The 14,307-nt window shown below is 40.2% G+C and overlaps 1 protein-coding gene across 2 annotated transcripts; it reads left to right on the top strand.

Annotated features, from left to right (window-relative positions):
* Positions 1-317: 317 nt before the first annotated feature.
* TRIM22 (tripartite motif containing 22) lies at positions 318-13,946 on the top strand. 2 transcript variants are annotated; one of them, XM_004778994.3, is made up of 8 exons: positions 318-529; positions 5,338-5,809; positions 6,386-6,481; positions 7,124-7,354; positions 10,020-10,042; positions 11,240-11,340; positions 11,840-11,866; positions 12,117-13,946. In XM_004778994.3, the coding sequence occupies exons 2-8, from the start codon at positions 5,399-5,401 to the stop codon at positions 12,710-12,712; spliced, it is 1,485 nt and encodes a 494-aa protein (XP_004779051.2). In that variant the 5' UTR covers positions 318-529; positions 5,338-5,398; the 3' UTR covers positions 12,713-13,946. The 2 variants fall into 2 exon arrangements, with proteins under 2 accessions (XP_004779051.2, XP_044927262.1); XM_045071327.1 differs by lacking the exon at positions 7,124-7,354.
* The last annotated feature ends 361 nt before the right edge of the window (positions 13,947-14,307 follow it).

Here is a 14,307-nt window from a genome sequence, read left to right as displayed (position 1 = left end):
CTATGTCTGCCCATATTTACAGAGCTTTATGACTGATTGTCTTTCCCGTTGCAGTCTGCATTGCAAGAGTTCAGGCACCAAGCCTTTCCAGATGATTATTTTATCTTTCCTGGCTTGACTGGGGCTTGAATATAGCATAAGCTCAACAAATAATTATAGGATTGAAGTGAAATGCTGAGTATTCAGGCTGTATCATTTTACTTCTCATTGTTTTCTTACTCAAATATTCATGCTGGAGTAAGCTGGGGTAGGAGTAAGAATGTAGTGACTGGATGCCTGGCTGGTGCAGGTCCTAGAACACACCCTTTTCTGACACCCTTGTGGTGTCTTCTTGCTGCTATTTTTTAAGTTTCCATTCTGCTTCCTTTCTTTCATTTCCCCTTCTCAGATTTTAAGTTTCATTTCTACCCAGTTCCTAAACAGAAACTTCCTTGTTTTCAGTTATCAGTTTTCTGGCTTGGTGAATCAGTCTTGCCCATACCTGTTTCTGAACTCCACGGAGCGAAGACTTCTCCACTTCAGCCTAAAGGTCTGTGGGGCAGTTTGTGAAGGCAAAGGGCAGGAAGTTTGGGAGGAACAGAGTGAATGTATTTGGATGAATTTAATTTGTGGTTCTGAAGCTGCTCTTAAAGGAGAGAGACTGCTTGTATGTTTTCTGCAGAAGAGAGATATATTGAGTTTGGGGATGGCATGACAGCTGAAAAAGGAAGACTTAAGAACACTGAGACCCTTGTTTGCTTCTTGGAGGGATCATCATTATTTCTTAGGCTGAATTACTCTCATCTTCTTTCTATTCTGAGGTTTTGACTTTTCTACCTTGCTAAGGTGAGCCAGAGTAACTTTTTTTTCAGAAATAGAAAAATCTTTTTTTCTTTTCCTCCAGTGAAGTGTGTGAGATGGGGCCCTGTTTTCCCTTTTCATAAAAGCCCAAGCTCCGGGGCGCCAGGGTGGCTCAGTGGGTTAAAGCCTCTGCCTTAGGCTCAGGTCATGATCTCAGCATCCTGGAATTGAGCCCTGCATAGGGCTTTCTGCTCAACAGGGAGCCTGCTTCCCCATCTCTCTCTCTGCCTGCCTCTATGTCTACTTGCCATCTCCCTCTCTGTCAAATAAATAAATAAAATCTTAAAAAAAAAAAAAAAAAAGCCCTAGCTCCTTGAGAGAGCCAGTAGAGACAAGAGTCCTTATCTGGACTTGTGGGAGGGAAAGGAATCTTAGGGCTTGTGCCAAGGAGAAGACACTCTTGTAACTCCTCCTGATGAAGTTCTAGAACCTAGGTGAGGTTTGGTGGGCTGAGGTCCGGAGCCGATGACCAAGAAAGAATTCTTGAGACATCTTTGGTGCAAAATGGTAGTTTATTAAAGCACGGGACAGGACCCGTGGTCAGGAAGAGCTGCTGCCCAGGGTTGTGAGGGATGGCAGGTTAAGTACCCTGCTGTTGGGGGAAGGTGAGGGGAAGGGAGGTGTCAGTGGAGTTTTCATATGCTAAAGAGGGCCTACAAGGTGCCAGGATGTTCCAGGCCCTGCCGGAGGCCTTGCCCTTGCTGCTGGATCAATGTTGTCTTTAGACCAGCCATTAACATTAAGATAGTTGGGAGACTTTTTGGTAGGGTGTCACAATCCTGCTATCAATCGTCTTTGTTAGTGAGATTTAGAACATTTGTAAGCCAAGGGAGACTCCTGTCTAGCAGGATTGTGAGCTCTGCAAGTTCACTATTTGCTTATTGTTCATGGCAGTCAGGGCTGCCTGAGGGATGCTACACTTATGGAGGGGAAAGGGTGAAGAGGGGGTGCAAGGCGCCAGCTCTTGCTTTGTCCTCAGCCAGCCTCCTGCTCCCTCATCACTCCTATTACTCTTCTTGTACTGATAATTTCTGAAAAGTTGTCCAGAACTTTCCTGATAAATCACCACTTTTGGTTAGCCTGATGAGAGAGGTTGAATGATCAGACTGATGTCCACCTCTCCAGCTCCCACACAATCACTTGTCTCTCTGGGGCTCCAGATGCAGGGAATTTGTTCTCTTCTGAGTGAACATAGCTTACTCTCACCTCAGCAGCACCCGACGACACTCTGATGTCCACTCCTGATTTAGAACTTGTCCTCCATCATCTTAGACATACTTTTCCATTGCTAAACTCCTTACTTTTCCATTGCTAAACTCCTCACTCCATTTTCTCTGCACAGAGCTAAGGAAAGGAGTCGGTAATTTCTCAGAAAGGACTCCATCTTAATCTTACCTCTGAACACCTTGTATCATATCTCTGTGTTACATAATATTTTGATGTGTACTTTCCTTTCTTCTCTCTTTTCAAAAGTCATTGGTCTGTCTCTTACATCTAGACAAGTTTCATATCTGGTGCTTATTAATTGTTTACTCAGGGGGCTAGTACAGTGTCCAATGGATGGGAGAAAATGGGCTTTAAATTTTTTAAAATACTTTTGATTAAATTCACAAGAGCAAAAGCATATAACTGTGATGAAAAAAAAATTGTATTAACACCTACTGAACAGTCAGTAAATATTAAGCATCTATAAAGGATTATAATCTGGGTGAGTGGAGAGAAAGTAAACAAATAACAAATGAATGATGCAGTATAAGAAAAGACAAAAATAAAGAAATAATAGCATTAAAAAAGGAAAAAGACCCATCACAGGGCTTAGTATTTATGGTGTACCCTGGTAAAGTGCTTTGTAGGTTTTTTTTTTTTTTAACTATTATTATGTTTGTTTAGCCAACATACAGTACATCATGAATATTTGATTCAGTGATTCACTAGTCACAGGTAACACCAGTGCAGGCTTTGCATTTTAAAATAGTTTTCAGGCTAGGTCTCAGTGTGGGAAGGTGATTTTCAGCTGAGTTTTCAAGGAATTGATGGATTTAAGATAGATTTTTTCCCCCCCGGAGTGATCAAGGAACGCATAAGGCAGCCAGTGTGGGTGGGGAAGGATTAGGAGCTGGGCTGAGGGGATGACGCAACAGAGGGAATGTATAATGTGGACCTACATTGACCATGATAAAGAGTGACTCAAATTGAACGACATGTATTTGACTGGAGAAATAGTAAGATTAATGGATGCTTAAAAAAAAAAATCATTCTTGCTGGTGGTGTGAACAGTGATGAGAGCAGATTGTATGAGATGAATGACAGTATCAGGGAAACTGGTGGGGGACCTTTTCCTGGAATTCAGGTAAAAGACTCAGGTGGATAAGATCTAATTTGAGACAGACAAGGATGAGCCTACCATACCTTATGAACTCTAAAAGAATGATCTGTAGGTCATTTGATTCTATTTCTACATTTGAAGAAAGGGAGTACTCTTATTTCTCAAGGATTTTTATATAAGGGATAAATAGGTCTAAGTGATTTGTAAATTGCAACTGATTATAAAATTGTTAGTGATGAAATTACCTCCTGATTGTGGCCCTTGCTGTGTCTGTAGGTGTCTCTGGGGATTGAATTTAAGGACATGGAAAGGCTCTGGGTGGAACAGGTGAATTGGGAGATAAATTCTTCTGGACCATTAGAGAACTGCTAATAGATAGAAAGAAAAGATGAAAAGCTGATGAGAAAGGTCTAAGCATGTACAGAGGGATGAGGAGAAGTCTAACTTTATATATTCATGACACTGTATTCCTGTGTATGATGCACTGTTCTAGGTATTGAGGCTCCATCAGTGCACAAAACCATGCCTGATGTATGCATGGATTGCTTTTTAGGAGGAAGAGGCAGACATTTAAAGATGCTATGTATTACATAGCAAAAATAAGAGAAATATAGCAAATATACAGCAAGCAATAGTATCAGCAGTTTTGCTATAGAGAAGTCAAAGCAGGTCCTGATAAGAGGGCTGAAGAAGAGATTGATGAAACCAAAGAGTGAGTCATGCTGAGATGGGAGAGCGGTTCCCTGCAGAGGGACAAGCAAGTGCAAAGTTTCTCTGAGGCAGCAGTGGCTTTTGTACTTTTGACTTCAAGAAACTGGAAAGAAAGGCAGGTTAGATGAAGCTCAATAGCAGTCTCCTAGGTGAAAGAATTCAGTCTCAAAAGATCACATTATAATTCTACTTATGCAAATTGACCAGAAAAGGCAAATCTATAAAAACATATGATCAATGGTTCCCCAAGGCTCAGGTTCAGAATGGGGATGACCGCTAATGGCACTCAGTTGGTTTTCAAGTGAAAACCATGTTTCAGAACATGGAAATGTTCTGAAATTGGACTGTGGGGAAAGTTATACAGTTCCCTAAGTTTGCTAGAATCATTGTATTGTACCCTTAAAATCAACGCATTTGATTTAAACATAACTTGATAAAGTTGTTTTTATTTTTGTTTTTTTTTTGGTTGGTGAATTAACATTTAAAAAAAAATTAATTTTTTAATAAACATATGATGTATTATTAACTCCAGGGGTATAGGCCTATGAATCACCAGGTTTACACAGTTCACAGTACTCACATAGCACATACCTTCCCCAATGTCCATAAACCGCCCCCATCCCCCACAACCCTCAGTTTGTTTTGGGAGATTAGGAGTCTCTTATGGTTTGTCTCCCTCCCGATCCCATCTTGTTTCATTTATTACCTTCCTACCCGCCAAACTCCCCATGTTGCTTCTCTACTTCCTCATATCAGGGAGATCATATTATAATTATCTTTCTCCGATTGACAATAAAGTTGTTTTTAAAAGGTGAGTCATGCTAAACCCTAAGAGACTCAACCTCACAAAGCAAACTGAGGATTGCAGGGGGGTGGGAGGGTAGGGATAGGGTGGCTGGGTTGTGGACATTGGAGAGAGTATGGGCTATTTTGAGTGCTGTGAAATGTGTAAGCCTGATGATTCACAGACCCCTGGGGCAAATAATACATTATATGTTAATTAAAAAAAAAAAAAGGTGAATCATGCAAATATCAGGGGTCGGATCACCCACACAGGAGAAGAACAGTGCAAAAACCCAGGGGCCATAGTGGATTTAGTATATTTAACAGAGAGGATGTGTTTGGGGTGGGGAAAAAAAGACAGAAAAAAATTGATGGGTTACACAAGATTCTTGGTAGGAAGGGCTTCAATACCAGGAGGAGAAGAGAAACTAGCAAGCTTGCCCTGGTGGGGTGAAATTTGTCATGTAACATTAAATGAGAGGAAAGTGTTTGCAATTATTACTAAGAGCCCTTTTCATTCTGATACTGACCTATTCCTCTTGTTTGTTTTCTTTCCTTTATTGTATATTCCTTTATTGTATATTAATGTTTTGCCCATTCTGAATCTCTACATAATCAGTATCCTTTCTATTTCTGCCTTTCTTATCATGCTGCTTTCAACATTCTCTGCCCTGCAGGAGTCTGTGAGCAAGACAGGACTGCACTGTCAGGACAAGAAGAAAGGAGGGGAGCACTGCAATGAATTTTCCAGCACAGATGAACATACAGATGGAAGTGACCTGCCCCATCTGCCTGGATCTTCTGACAATGCCCCTGAGTCTGGACTGTGGCCACAGCTTCTGCCAAGCTTGTATCACTGCAAAGGGTCAGGATTCAGGGGTCCACCAAGGAGGGGAAAGCAACTGCCCAGTGTGCCAGTGCAAATACCAGTTTTGGAATCTCCGACCTAATCAGCCCCTGGCCAACATAGTGAAGAAAGTCAAAGAGAACATGAGCCCATGGCAGAAAAAGCTCTGTGAGCACCATGGAGAAAAACTCCTGATCTTCTGTAAGGAGGATGGGAAGTTAATTTGCCAGCACTGTGCCCAGTCTCTGGAGCACAGTGGTCATCAAATATTCTTCATGGAGAAGGTGGCCAAGAACTATCAGGTAGGCCCAAAGGAGAAAGTAGATGTGGCAGAAAATTACCTCAAGTGAATCCTTCACTTTTTAAAATTATTTTCTTCCCTTTGTCATCGTAGAACTGAGCTCTGCAATCTCTTTCCATATCCTTGTTTAGCTTCTGAGATTTAAAGGAAATTTTTGTGCACTCTATTTTTTTTTTTTTATCAGAAATAAGTCTAGGCTACAAAGAGAAGTTGGATGAATGGAGAAATACTCCCCAAGATGAATCTGATTTCTCCTTTGAGCAGAAGGGTTTCTGGAGAACATGGTTGGTTGGATGAGGGGAACCTGTCAATGAGATGAAAGGACTTTCCTTGCTGCAGGATCAATTCTTCCTCTCGGAAGAGAGAGATTCAGGTTACTCTTGATCAAGGGATGGTCGCTTGCATCATCCAGGGATGCAGAGTATATTAACCTCTTCAGATTTTTGTCTACATCTTAGATTCTAATCACCAGTTTCATTTCTGTAACCTGTTCTCTTCTGAGATGAGTCTGATTTCTTCCCTCTATCCAGGTGCTATAAAAGCTCATAGCTTAACTCTGGTGATTCTTTTCTCACAGGAAAAGCTCCAGGCAGCACTGAAGAAACTGAGGAAGGAGCAGCCGAAAATGGAGGAGTTGGAAGCTACCATCAGAGAGGAGAAAGCTTCCTGGAAGGCAGGAAGAGATATTTCCTGAGGGAGTACTGAGACAGAAAACTGGCAGCACCTCAGTCCAGTCACAAGGAGGCCTCTTCCTCTTTGTTACCTCAGATTAATGAGTTTGGGGGCTTCTCAACTGGTCCTGATTTCGCTCCTTTCCTGTTGAGGGTTGGGTACCAGAGAGGATACATATCACAAGTGAAACCAAATATTTGGAGGTGAAGACATGGGGGAAAGCAATGTAAAAATGACTCATGAATCCCATGTCCAGTATCCATCATCATGTCTGAGGCACGAATACTTCCAGAAAACACACCAAGGAAAGCCCTGTGTTCCCTATTTAGGAGCTGTGGGTGGAAAGGGTTCCTAGGCAGTGTGGCATGATTACCCAGGACAGGTGTCTGCAATCCTAGCCTCATCCAGGTGTTGCTTTGTGTCTCGGGGTGGGCCTCGTTAAAGCAGACTTTAATATATTCCTTTGGGAGAAACTCAGGAGAAAAGAGTTGGGAAATGGTTTTCTCAGTAGTTGTTCTCTGACTGTTCCCTTCTCTTTGAGAAGTCCCTGAAGAAAATAGTTCTTGTCTTGGCACCCAGGCCCAGATAATGTAAGCTCTTGGCCAGACAGACTGACTGCCTCTTTCTCTTCTCATCCCCAAAGAATCATATGCAGACTGAGAGACAAAGGATTCTGAAAGGGTTTAATGACATGAGAGCAACCCTGGACAGCGAGGAGAAGAGGGTGCTACAAAAGCTGGAGGAAGATGAAGTGAATGTGCTGGATAACTTGGTAGTGGCCAGAGACCAACTGGCCCAGCAGAAGCAGTGCTTAAGGGAGCTCATCTCAGATATTGAACATCAGATATGGGGGTCATCAGTAGACACAGTGCAGGTAAGGCTTGGGTTGGAGCTCCACATGATGAGATTCAGGGTAAACAGAGAGAGAATATTTTCTTCTCTGCTGGGTCCCCAAACTTGCTTCCTCATGGCGACATTCAAGGCTCTTGGGCCCCTCAGTATACCTTCTGTGTCATTTCAAGGGTCATAGGGATAATTCAAAGTATGAATGACAAAGGAAATTGCCATTGTTTGTAATTTATGAAAGGCAGTGCAAAAAATTTGGAGAGAAATTCTTTATAAGCTCCCATTATCTGTCTTCTTGCATTTGTAAGGCATCTCTTCACTAAGTTTAATCAAATACCACAAATCTTTGTTTATGTTTGATTTTCTTGTTGTTGTTGAGTCCAGACTGTGCAAAACCTGTGGTTTTGATTTGCATTTCCAAGTGTAGACCAATAATGTTGAACATCTTTCCATGCAGTTTATTGGAGATTTGTATATCTTCTTTGGAGAAATATCTATTCAAATTCTTTCCCCATTTTTCCAATTGGGTTGTTTGCTTTTTATTGTTGAGTTGTAGAAGTTTGTTGTATGTTCTCTATACTAATACCTTATCAGATATATGATTTGCAAATATCTTATCCCTTTTTGTACATTGTATCTTTACTGTCTTCCTGGTGTTCTTTGATGCACAGAAATTTTTAACTTTGGTATGGTCCAACTTAATTATTTTTCTTTTATTCCCTGTCCTTTTCTTCCTGTCATATCCAAGAAATCATTACAGATCCAATATTGTGAAGATTTTTCTTTTTCTTTTCTTCAGTGTTATACTTTCAGATCTTAAGTTTAGATCTTTAATTGCTCTTACATCATAATTTATATGTGATATTAGTCATCCATGTTTAATATTATTGTAACTGTTGTATTATATTCAGCCTTTTTAGGGAGAAATAATTTGGTAAAAAGGGTGAGGAGATGACAGTGAAGAAATGGGTTGTATGGGACATCTGTCCAATCTTAATTCAATTAATTCTTTTTTTTTTTTCTTGGTAACAACCTCTTGATTGACCCATTAAGAACCATCCTCATCCTCAGTCCATGGAGTTGGTTAGGGTTTATAAAATCAGTAGCATCAGGCATGTATGTGTCTCTCAATTCTAGGTAAATCAGAATATGAGATTCCCATATGCTTACCAATGATGCAGTACTTATTTTAAGATAGGGACCTGACCCAATTTAGGTCAATGATTTTTATGCCTTAGAATTTTACTATCATGACTAGAAAGAGAAGTTCCCTTTTTCAGCAAGTAATATATCAGATATTATCATTTAAAGCAGGAGATTCAAGTTGATTCCATATAGAGTCTATAAAGAAAGCCAATATTGCAGGTGGAAAATAGAATTTGAGAAGAAAAGATTCGGATGACAAAATTTTCATTTAAAAACCTAGCTATGACTAAAGTTACACCTGCCCCAGAATTTATTCTTCTTTTCTTTTTTTCCATTTTATTTTATTTTATTTCTTTTTAGTGTTGCAGCATTCATTGTTTATGCATCATACCCAGTGCTCCATGCAATATGATTCTTCTTTCTTTTAACTTTAAACCGGTTTTAGTCATATACAATAACAAAAAAAAAAAAAAAAAGCCTAATACAGAGAATAAAACTTTATCTGAGGACCTAGAGCCAACTGATGGTCAAGACTTTGTTGGTATAAATGGGTTAGGCTGGAGAGAGGGAAACCAAATATATTGGTACATTTCTGTTCAACAAATTAGGCAAATAACGGCTATGCTGGGAATAAAAAGATGGCTAAAAGATTTTGAGGATATAAGCTGGACTGGCTTAATACAATATTAGAATTCAGAGTAGACTTTTAAAGTTTCTAAAGCCGTGACTGAGTAGACATTGGTATCATTTTGGACAGTGGGATGTAAATAGTTGGGAAATAGTAACCTACATTTTAGACTTCCTAGGGTTCTGGTTCCTGTGGCTTATTTCATGCTTAAAAACTGGAGAGAGTAACTGTCGGCAATATAGAGGACATATATAGAATGAGTAGAGGGAAGCCAGAGAAACATTTGTTTGAAGTTCTTTATTACTTGTACCTGCAGTGAAAGAAAATATACTTTTGGAGAACTATAATTATTAATTTATCATCTTTGACTCTCCAGAGCCTGGAATGATATCTGGCTAATATGGGTTTCACCTTTATTTCTCTCTAGAATACATAAAAGCATGATGAATTAATGAGGTCTCCTCATGAATGTATTTTTTGTAATGTCAAAGTCTCTTATCTACTTGTTAAATGTATCACACCTCCAAGTACTCGAAATCATCTTTCTAACACCCTTACATGAGCCCTTGGGATGGTTGATCTCAGTCTTATCTCTATATTTTGTTCTTCATACTCTGATAATCTATTTATTCACCTCATACCAAGGAGCTTTAGGGGTCTAAGGTGGAGAAAACTTTTTAATTTAGGAGATCTTATAACTCTTGGAGGGTTGTCAGACAAAATACAGGATGCATAATTAAATTTTAATTTCAGATAAATAATAAGTTGTTTTCTTATAGTAGAAGGGCATTCTGGTATCCTAAATATTACAAGAGGTATACTTAAACTAAAGTATCTTAAATTAAATTTTAATTAGCCATTTTTATTTTCTAAATATGGCAATCCTATACATGACTCATGTTTTCTCTCTTCTCCCCAGGATATGATTAATGTCATGAAAAGGTATGTGTAGGAGACCAGGTATGGTCCTTTTTTTATGTGAAGACAGAATTATAGCCATAAGAGTTATTGGGATCAATCAGAATTAAAAAAAAAAAAAAAGTCACCGAGCTGGGGAATTTGGGAATTATATCATTACAAATTTTTGATCACGGATGAAGATTTTCAGTGGAATTGGGGTGGTGGGAGGTCACAGAGCTAGGGCCAACGAGATCATGGTTTCACTCATTCTGGTCAAACCTGTCTCCGCTGCAGTTTGTTTCCATATTTCATGGGTGCCTATCTTATTTCAGAGAAGACCCTATCCTCCCTCTGCCAAGCCCCCAAATTTTCCACAAGGACAGCTCCTCTGCATTTATTTTCTTCCTGATATTAGAAGAAACAAGGTCTTTCTAGTGGTTTTATTTGCACTTCCAAAAAAAAAGTCTCTAGTCTTGGAGAACAGTGGCTTCATCCTAATGCCAATAATTAATCTCTTCTTGCTTACATACATTAACATCTTGTAGAAAATACATTTTTCTGTCTAATGTTGCCTACCCACTTGGCGACATCAAGGTCTTCCTAAACACATGAAATTCAGACCACCATTCATTTGGTTGTCATATCTTCTTCTTTTCCAGATGTTTGTAATGTTTCCCCAGAGAATATAACCTTAAATATTATTTATTATCTGGACATCTGTACTGGGATAAAAGGCTTTGGAGACCCTTCACACTTTTAATACAGGAGCTCCATACTTGATAACCTAAATCCTTCTGTAGCCAAGCTCTGGAGCTTCTTACTGATCACATGTCTGGGAACTCACGTCTCTGGCCTGTCCCTGGTAGAACCATTACATGGCAATGACTTCTTTGTATATCAAATACTTTTTTTAGAAGTATCAACACCTCTTAAAGGCACCATTATTTCACCTAGCTTTATTATGAAAAGACAGAGTATGTGGTTAATTTTTCCATTTTAGGAGGAAGAACATGAGTTTCTTTGAGGTGAAGACCCTCTGAAGATCACACAGAGGGTAAATGGAAAGGTAGACATGAGCATATTCCCTCTGGTTGCAGCATCAGGGGTCTCCCCAAACCCTCTTCCCCAGATCTCCAGTGGAGGAGATTCAAGTGCATCAGTGGAGCAAAAAGTAAGGGAAACGGTCTTGCCGAGACTTAAGGTCAGAAGTATGGGGTGATCAATTTTTGTCTTCTCTAGGAGTGAGAGGTGGACCTTGAAGAAGCCAAATATTGTTTCCAAGAAACTGAAGAGTACATTCCGAATTCCAGATCTGAGTGGGATGCTGCAAGTGTTTAAAGGTAAGGGGAATCAGAGGAAGGTTGTAGGTGTGGAATTCTTGTAGTATCAAGCAAAATAAGGCACAATAAGGGGGAGGATGTTTTTAGATGGAAGAAGATGGAGGCCTGAGAAGGAGAGCTAGATCTCTTTTTTTTTTTTTAAAGATTTTATTTATTTATTTGACAGAGAGAAATCACAAGTAGATGGACAGGCAGGCAGAGAGAGAGGGAAGCAGGCTCTCCGCTGAGCAGAGAGCCCGATGCGGGACTCGATCCCAGGACTCTGAGATCACGACCTGAGCCGAAGGCAGCGGCTTAACCCACTGAGCCACCCAGGCGCCCCGGAGAGCTAGATCTCTTATGCTGAAAGACCTAAGGGGGAATGGGCAAGGTGTCTGGTTCATTCACCAGTTCATAGCCTCACAGAACTCCCCTCCCTACCCTCATCCTAGTGAGAAGATAGGTATCAGTATTTACTCCTTTGTTTCTAAGAACATCATTGAAACTTTTGTCATTTCAGAGCTGACAGAGGTCCAACGCTACTGGGGTAAGAAGGAGTTACAGGTTCTTCAAATCACCATATTATGATCCCTTTTTATACATCGTGGGTACTATGAGGTCCTGTGGTCTTAGCCTCATGTATTCCTCCCCAAACATATGACAGTTCGTAAGTGTTTTACTCATCTCTGACCCACCACATAAGTTCCCCCCAGTCCATTCCTTACATCCTCCCTCACAATGTCACAAGACACACCTACTCCATATCCATCACCTGACCCTCTCATTTTTTCTTACAGTGGATGTGTTGCTGAAGCCAGTCAATGCTATTTCGAATATTGCCATTTCTGCTGATAAAAGACAAATGACAACTGTGCACAACTTCTCTCTTAAAAATGTATTTATGTGTGATTTCTCTGCTTTTGATGTCTTGGGCTACCAACATTTTTCCTCAGGGAAGTATTACTGGGAAGTAGATGTGTCTGAAAAGATTGCCTGGATCCTTGGGGTGTACAGTAAAGCAAGAAACCTCAAGAGAAAAGAGAGTTCTGGGTTTGTTTTTGATCCAAATGTAAATCGTCCAGATGTTTACTCCAGATACAAACCTCAGTTTGGCTACTGGGTTATTGGTTTACAGAATGAATCTGAGTATAAGGTCTTTGAGGAGACTTCCACCTCTGATCCCAGGATCTTGACTCTTTTCATACCTGTTCCTCCCTGTCGTATTGGGGTTTTCCTTGACTATGAAGCACGTGTTGTCTCATTTTTCAATGTCACAAACCATGGGTCACTCATCTACAGGTTTTCTAATTGTCAGTTTTCTCATGCTGCTTATCCATATTTCAATCCTTGGAATTGTCAACGCCCCATAACCTTGTGCCCACCGAGTTCCTAAACTTTCTCAGTCCCTCACCCACTTCTGTGTAGCACCCCTTGTCCTGGGGTTCATCTACAACTGAGCTCATCTGCACCATTCTGAACATGTCTTCCTTCTTTTCTCCATCTTTCATTTTAGAATGTTTTTGAGATAGTCTGCTAGGACTGCTGTCACAAAATACCACAGAATGGGAGGCTCAAACAACAGAAATTTCTTGTCTCACAGTTCTGAAGGCTGGAAGTCTAAGACCAAGGTGTCAGCAGAGTTGGTTTTTCCTGAGGGCTGTGAGGGAAGAGTATATTCCTCACCTTGTAGACACCTATCTTCTCATCTTCCCAATATGTATTTTTATGTTCCCAAATCTCTCTTTTTCTAAGGACACCAGTCAGATTGGAAAAGGACCCACCCTAATTACATAATTTTAATTTAGTCACCCCTGTAAAGAACCTATTTCCAAAAAGTCACATTCTCAAGTATTGGGGGTTAGGATTGTAACACAGGAATTTGGGTGGAACACAAGTCAACTCAACAGTCTTTTATACATCCCTACCATGCAGTGAAAGCTTGAGGTTTTCCTTCCTAATATTTTGTCTTCATTAGGGGAGAATGCTTTCTTTTTCCTTATTAGTTTTTGCTTAGTATTAGGAGAGAATGCTTATTTGCAAAGGGAACACATCTAATCCCTTTTATAGAAAGAGCAGTATTGCTGTACCTCCTCGGACATCTCCTTTCCACATTCCCTCTGCTTAAGGGAATTAACAAAGGAAAAATTATAAATTCTATCCAAGTGCATAGGGCATAGAACAGTGCATAGGAATCTGTCACTAGGTAATAAATCCTTCAGAGTGTGTTGCTTTACCAATAACACCCCTTTATGTATCACAGAGTTAAAGCAGAAGTGCATAAGTAAAATATATAGTAAGAGTAGATTTTTGGTACTCAGAGTTTCTAAGGTCAAATCTTGTCTCTTTACTTATAAGCTGTGTAAATTTGAACAAGTCTCTTAGCACCTCTTGCTCTCATTTTCCTAAAAAAAAAAAAAAAAAAAAAAATTGATGTTAAAGATTGTACCTATTTCGTAGAGTCACATTGAGAAATCAAATTTTATTAGAGGTGAAGCACTTACCTCAGAGTCTTATATGTAAGAATAAATATCTGTTACTGCTGGAAAAATACAAGCTGTATCGATGAGAATTTTGTTTGTTTGTTTGTTTGTGTTTGGTCTTGCTTTAATAAATGATAATTGACTCTATTGAAGTCTCATTTCTCAGGTCCCCAAATCCCATGCGGACAGTATGAGTTTTCATGATGTGTCCTATAGAGAGGGTCAGGACTAGGCTCATCTGTGCTTATGAGAGACAGCCTTCCGGTGCTCAGTCTTTGTCCTCATGGTGCAAACCATGAATATGCCACTGCATTTACCTCCCTCTGCACCTTTCCCCTGCTTCTCTGCCTTCTCTCACTTCTCCTTCTCCCCCACTTCCCCTCTCCTCCTCCTCCTTCTCCCTTCTCACCCCTTTCTCTTTTCCCCTTTCCCCATTACCTCCTTCTCCCCCTACTCCTTCTCCCTCTTCTATTCCTTCTCCCCCTTCTCCTCCTCCATCTTCTCCTCC

Source organism: Mustela putorius, unplaced genomic scaffold, assembly GCF_011764305.1.
Source record: "Mustela putorius furo isolate JIRA1106 unplaced genomic scaffold, ASM1176430v1.1 tig00003987_pilon_pilon_pilon, whole genome shotgun sequence".
In the NCBI taxonomy this organism is placed as follows: Eukaryota; Metazoa; Chordata; class Mammalia; order Carnivora; family Mustelidae; genus Mustela; species Mustela putorius.
Note: the sequence above shows the minus strand (reverse complement) of the source record. Positions and strands in the feature narration are given on the sequence as shown.

What these genes read in the sequence shown, in the direction of transcription:
- TRIM22 (XM_004778994.3), top strand. Translation starts at nt 5,399, where the DNA reads ATGAATTTTCCAGCACAGATGAACATACAGATGGAAGTGACCTGCCCC. An exon ending in GATGCTGCAAGTGTTTAAAG is followed by an intron (nt 11,341 to 11,839) that starts GTAAGGGGAATC and finishes TTGTCATTTCAG; the next exon opens with AGCTGACAGAGGTCCAACGC. An exon ending in AGAGGTCCAACGCTACTGGG is followed by an intron (nt 11,867 to 12,116) that starts GTAAGAAGGAGT and finishes TTTTTCTTACAG; the next exon opens with TGGATGTGTTGCTGAAGCCA.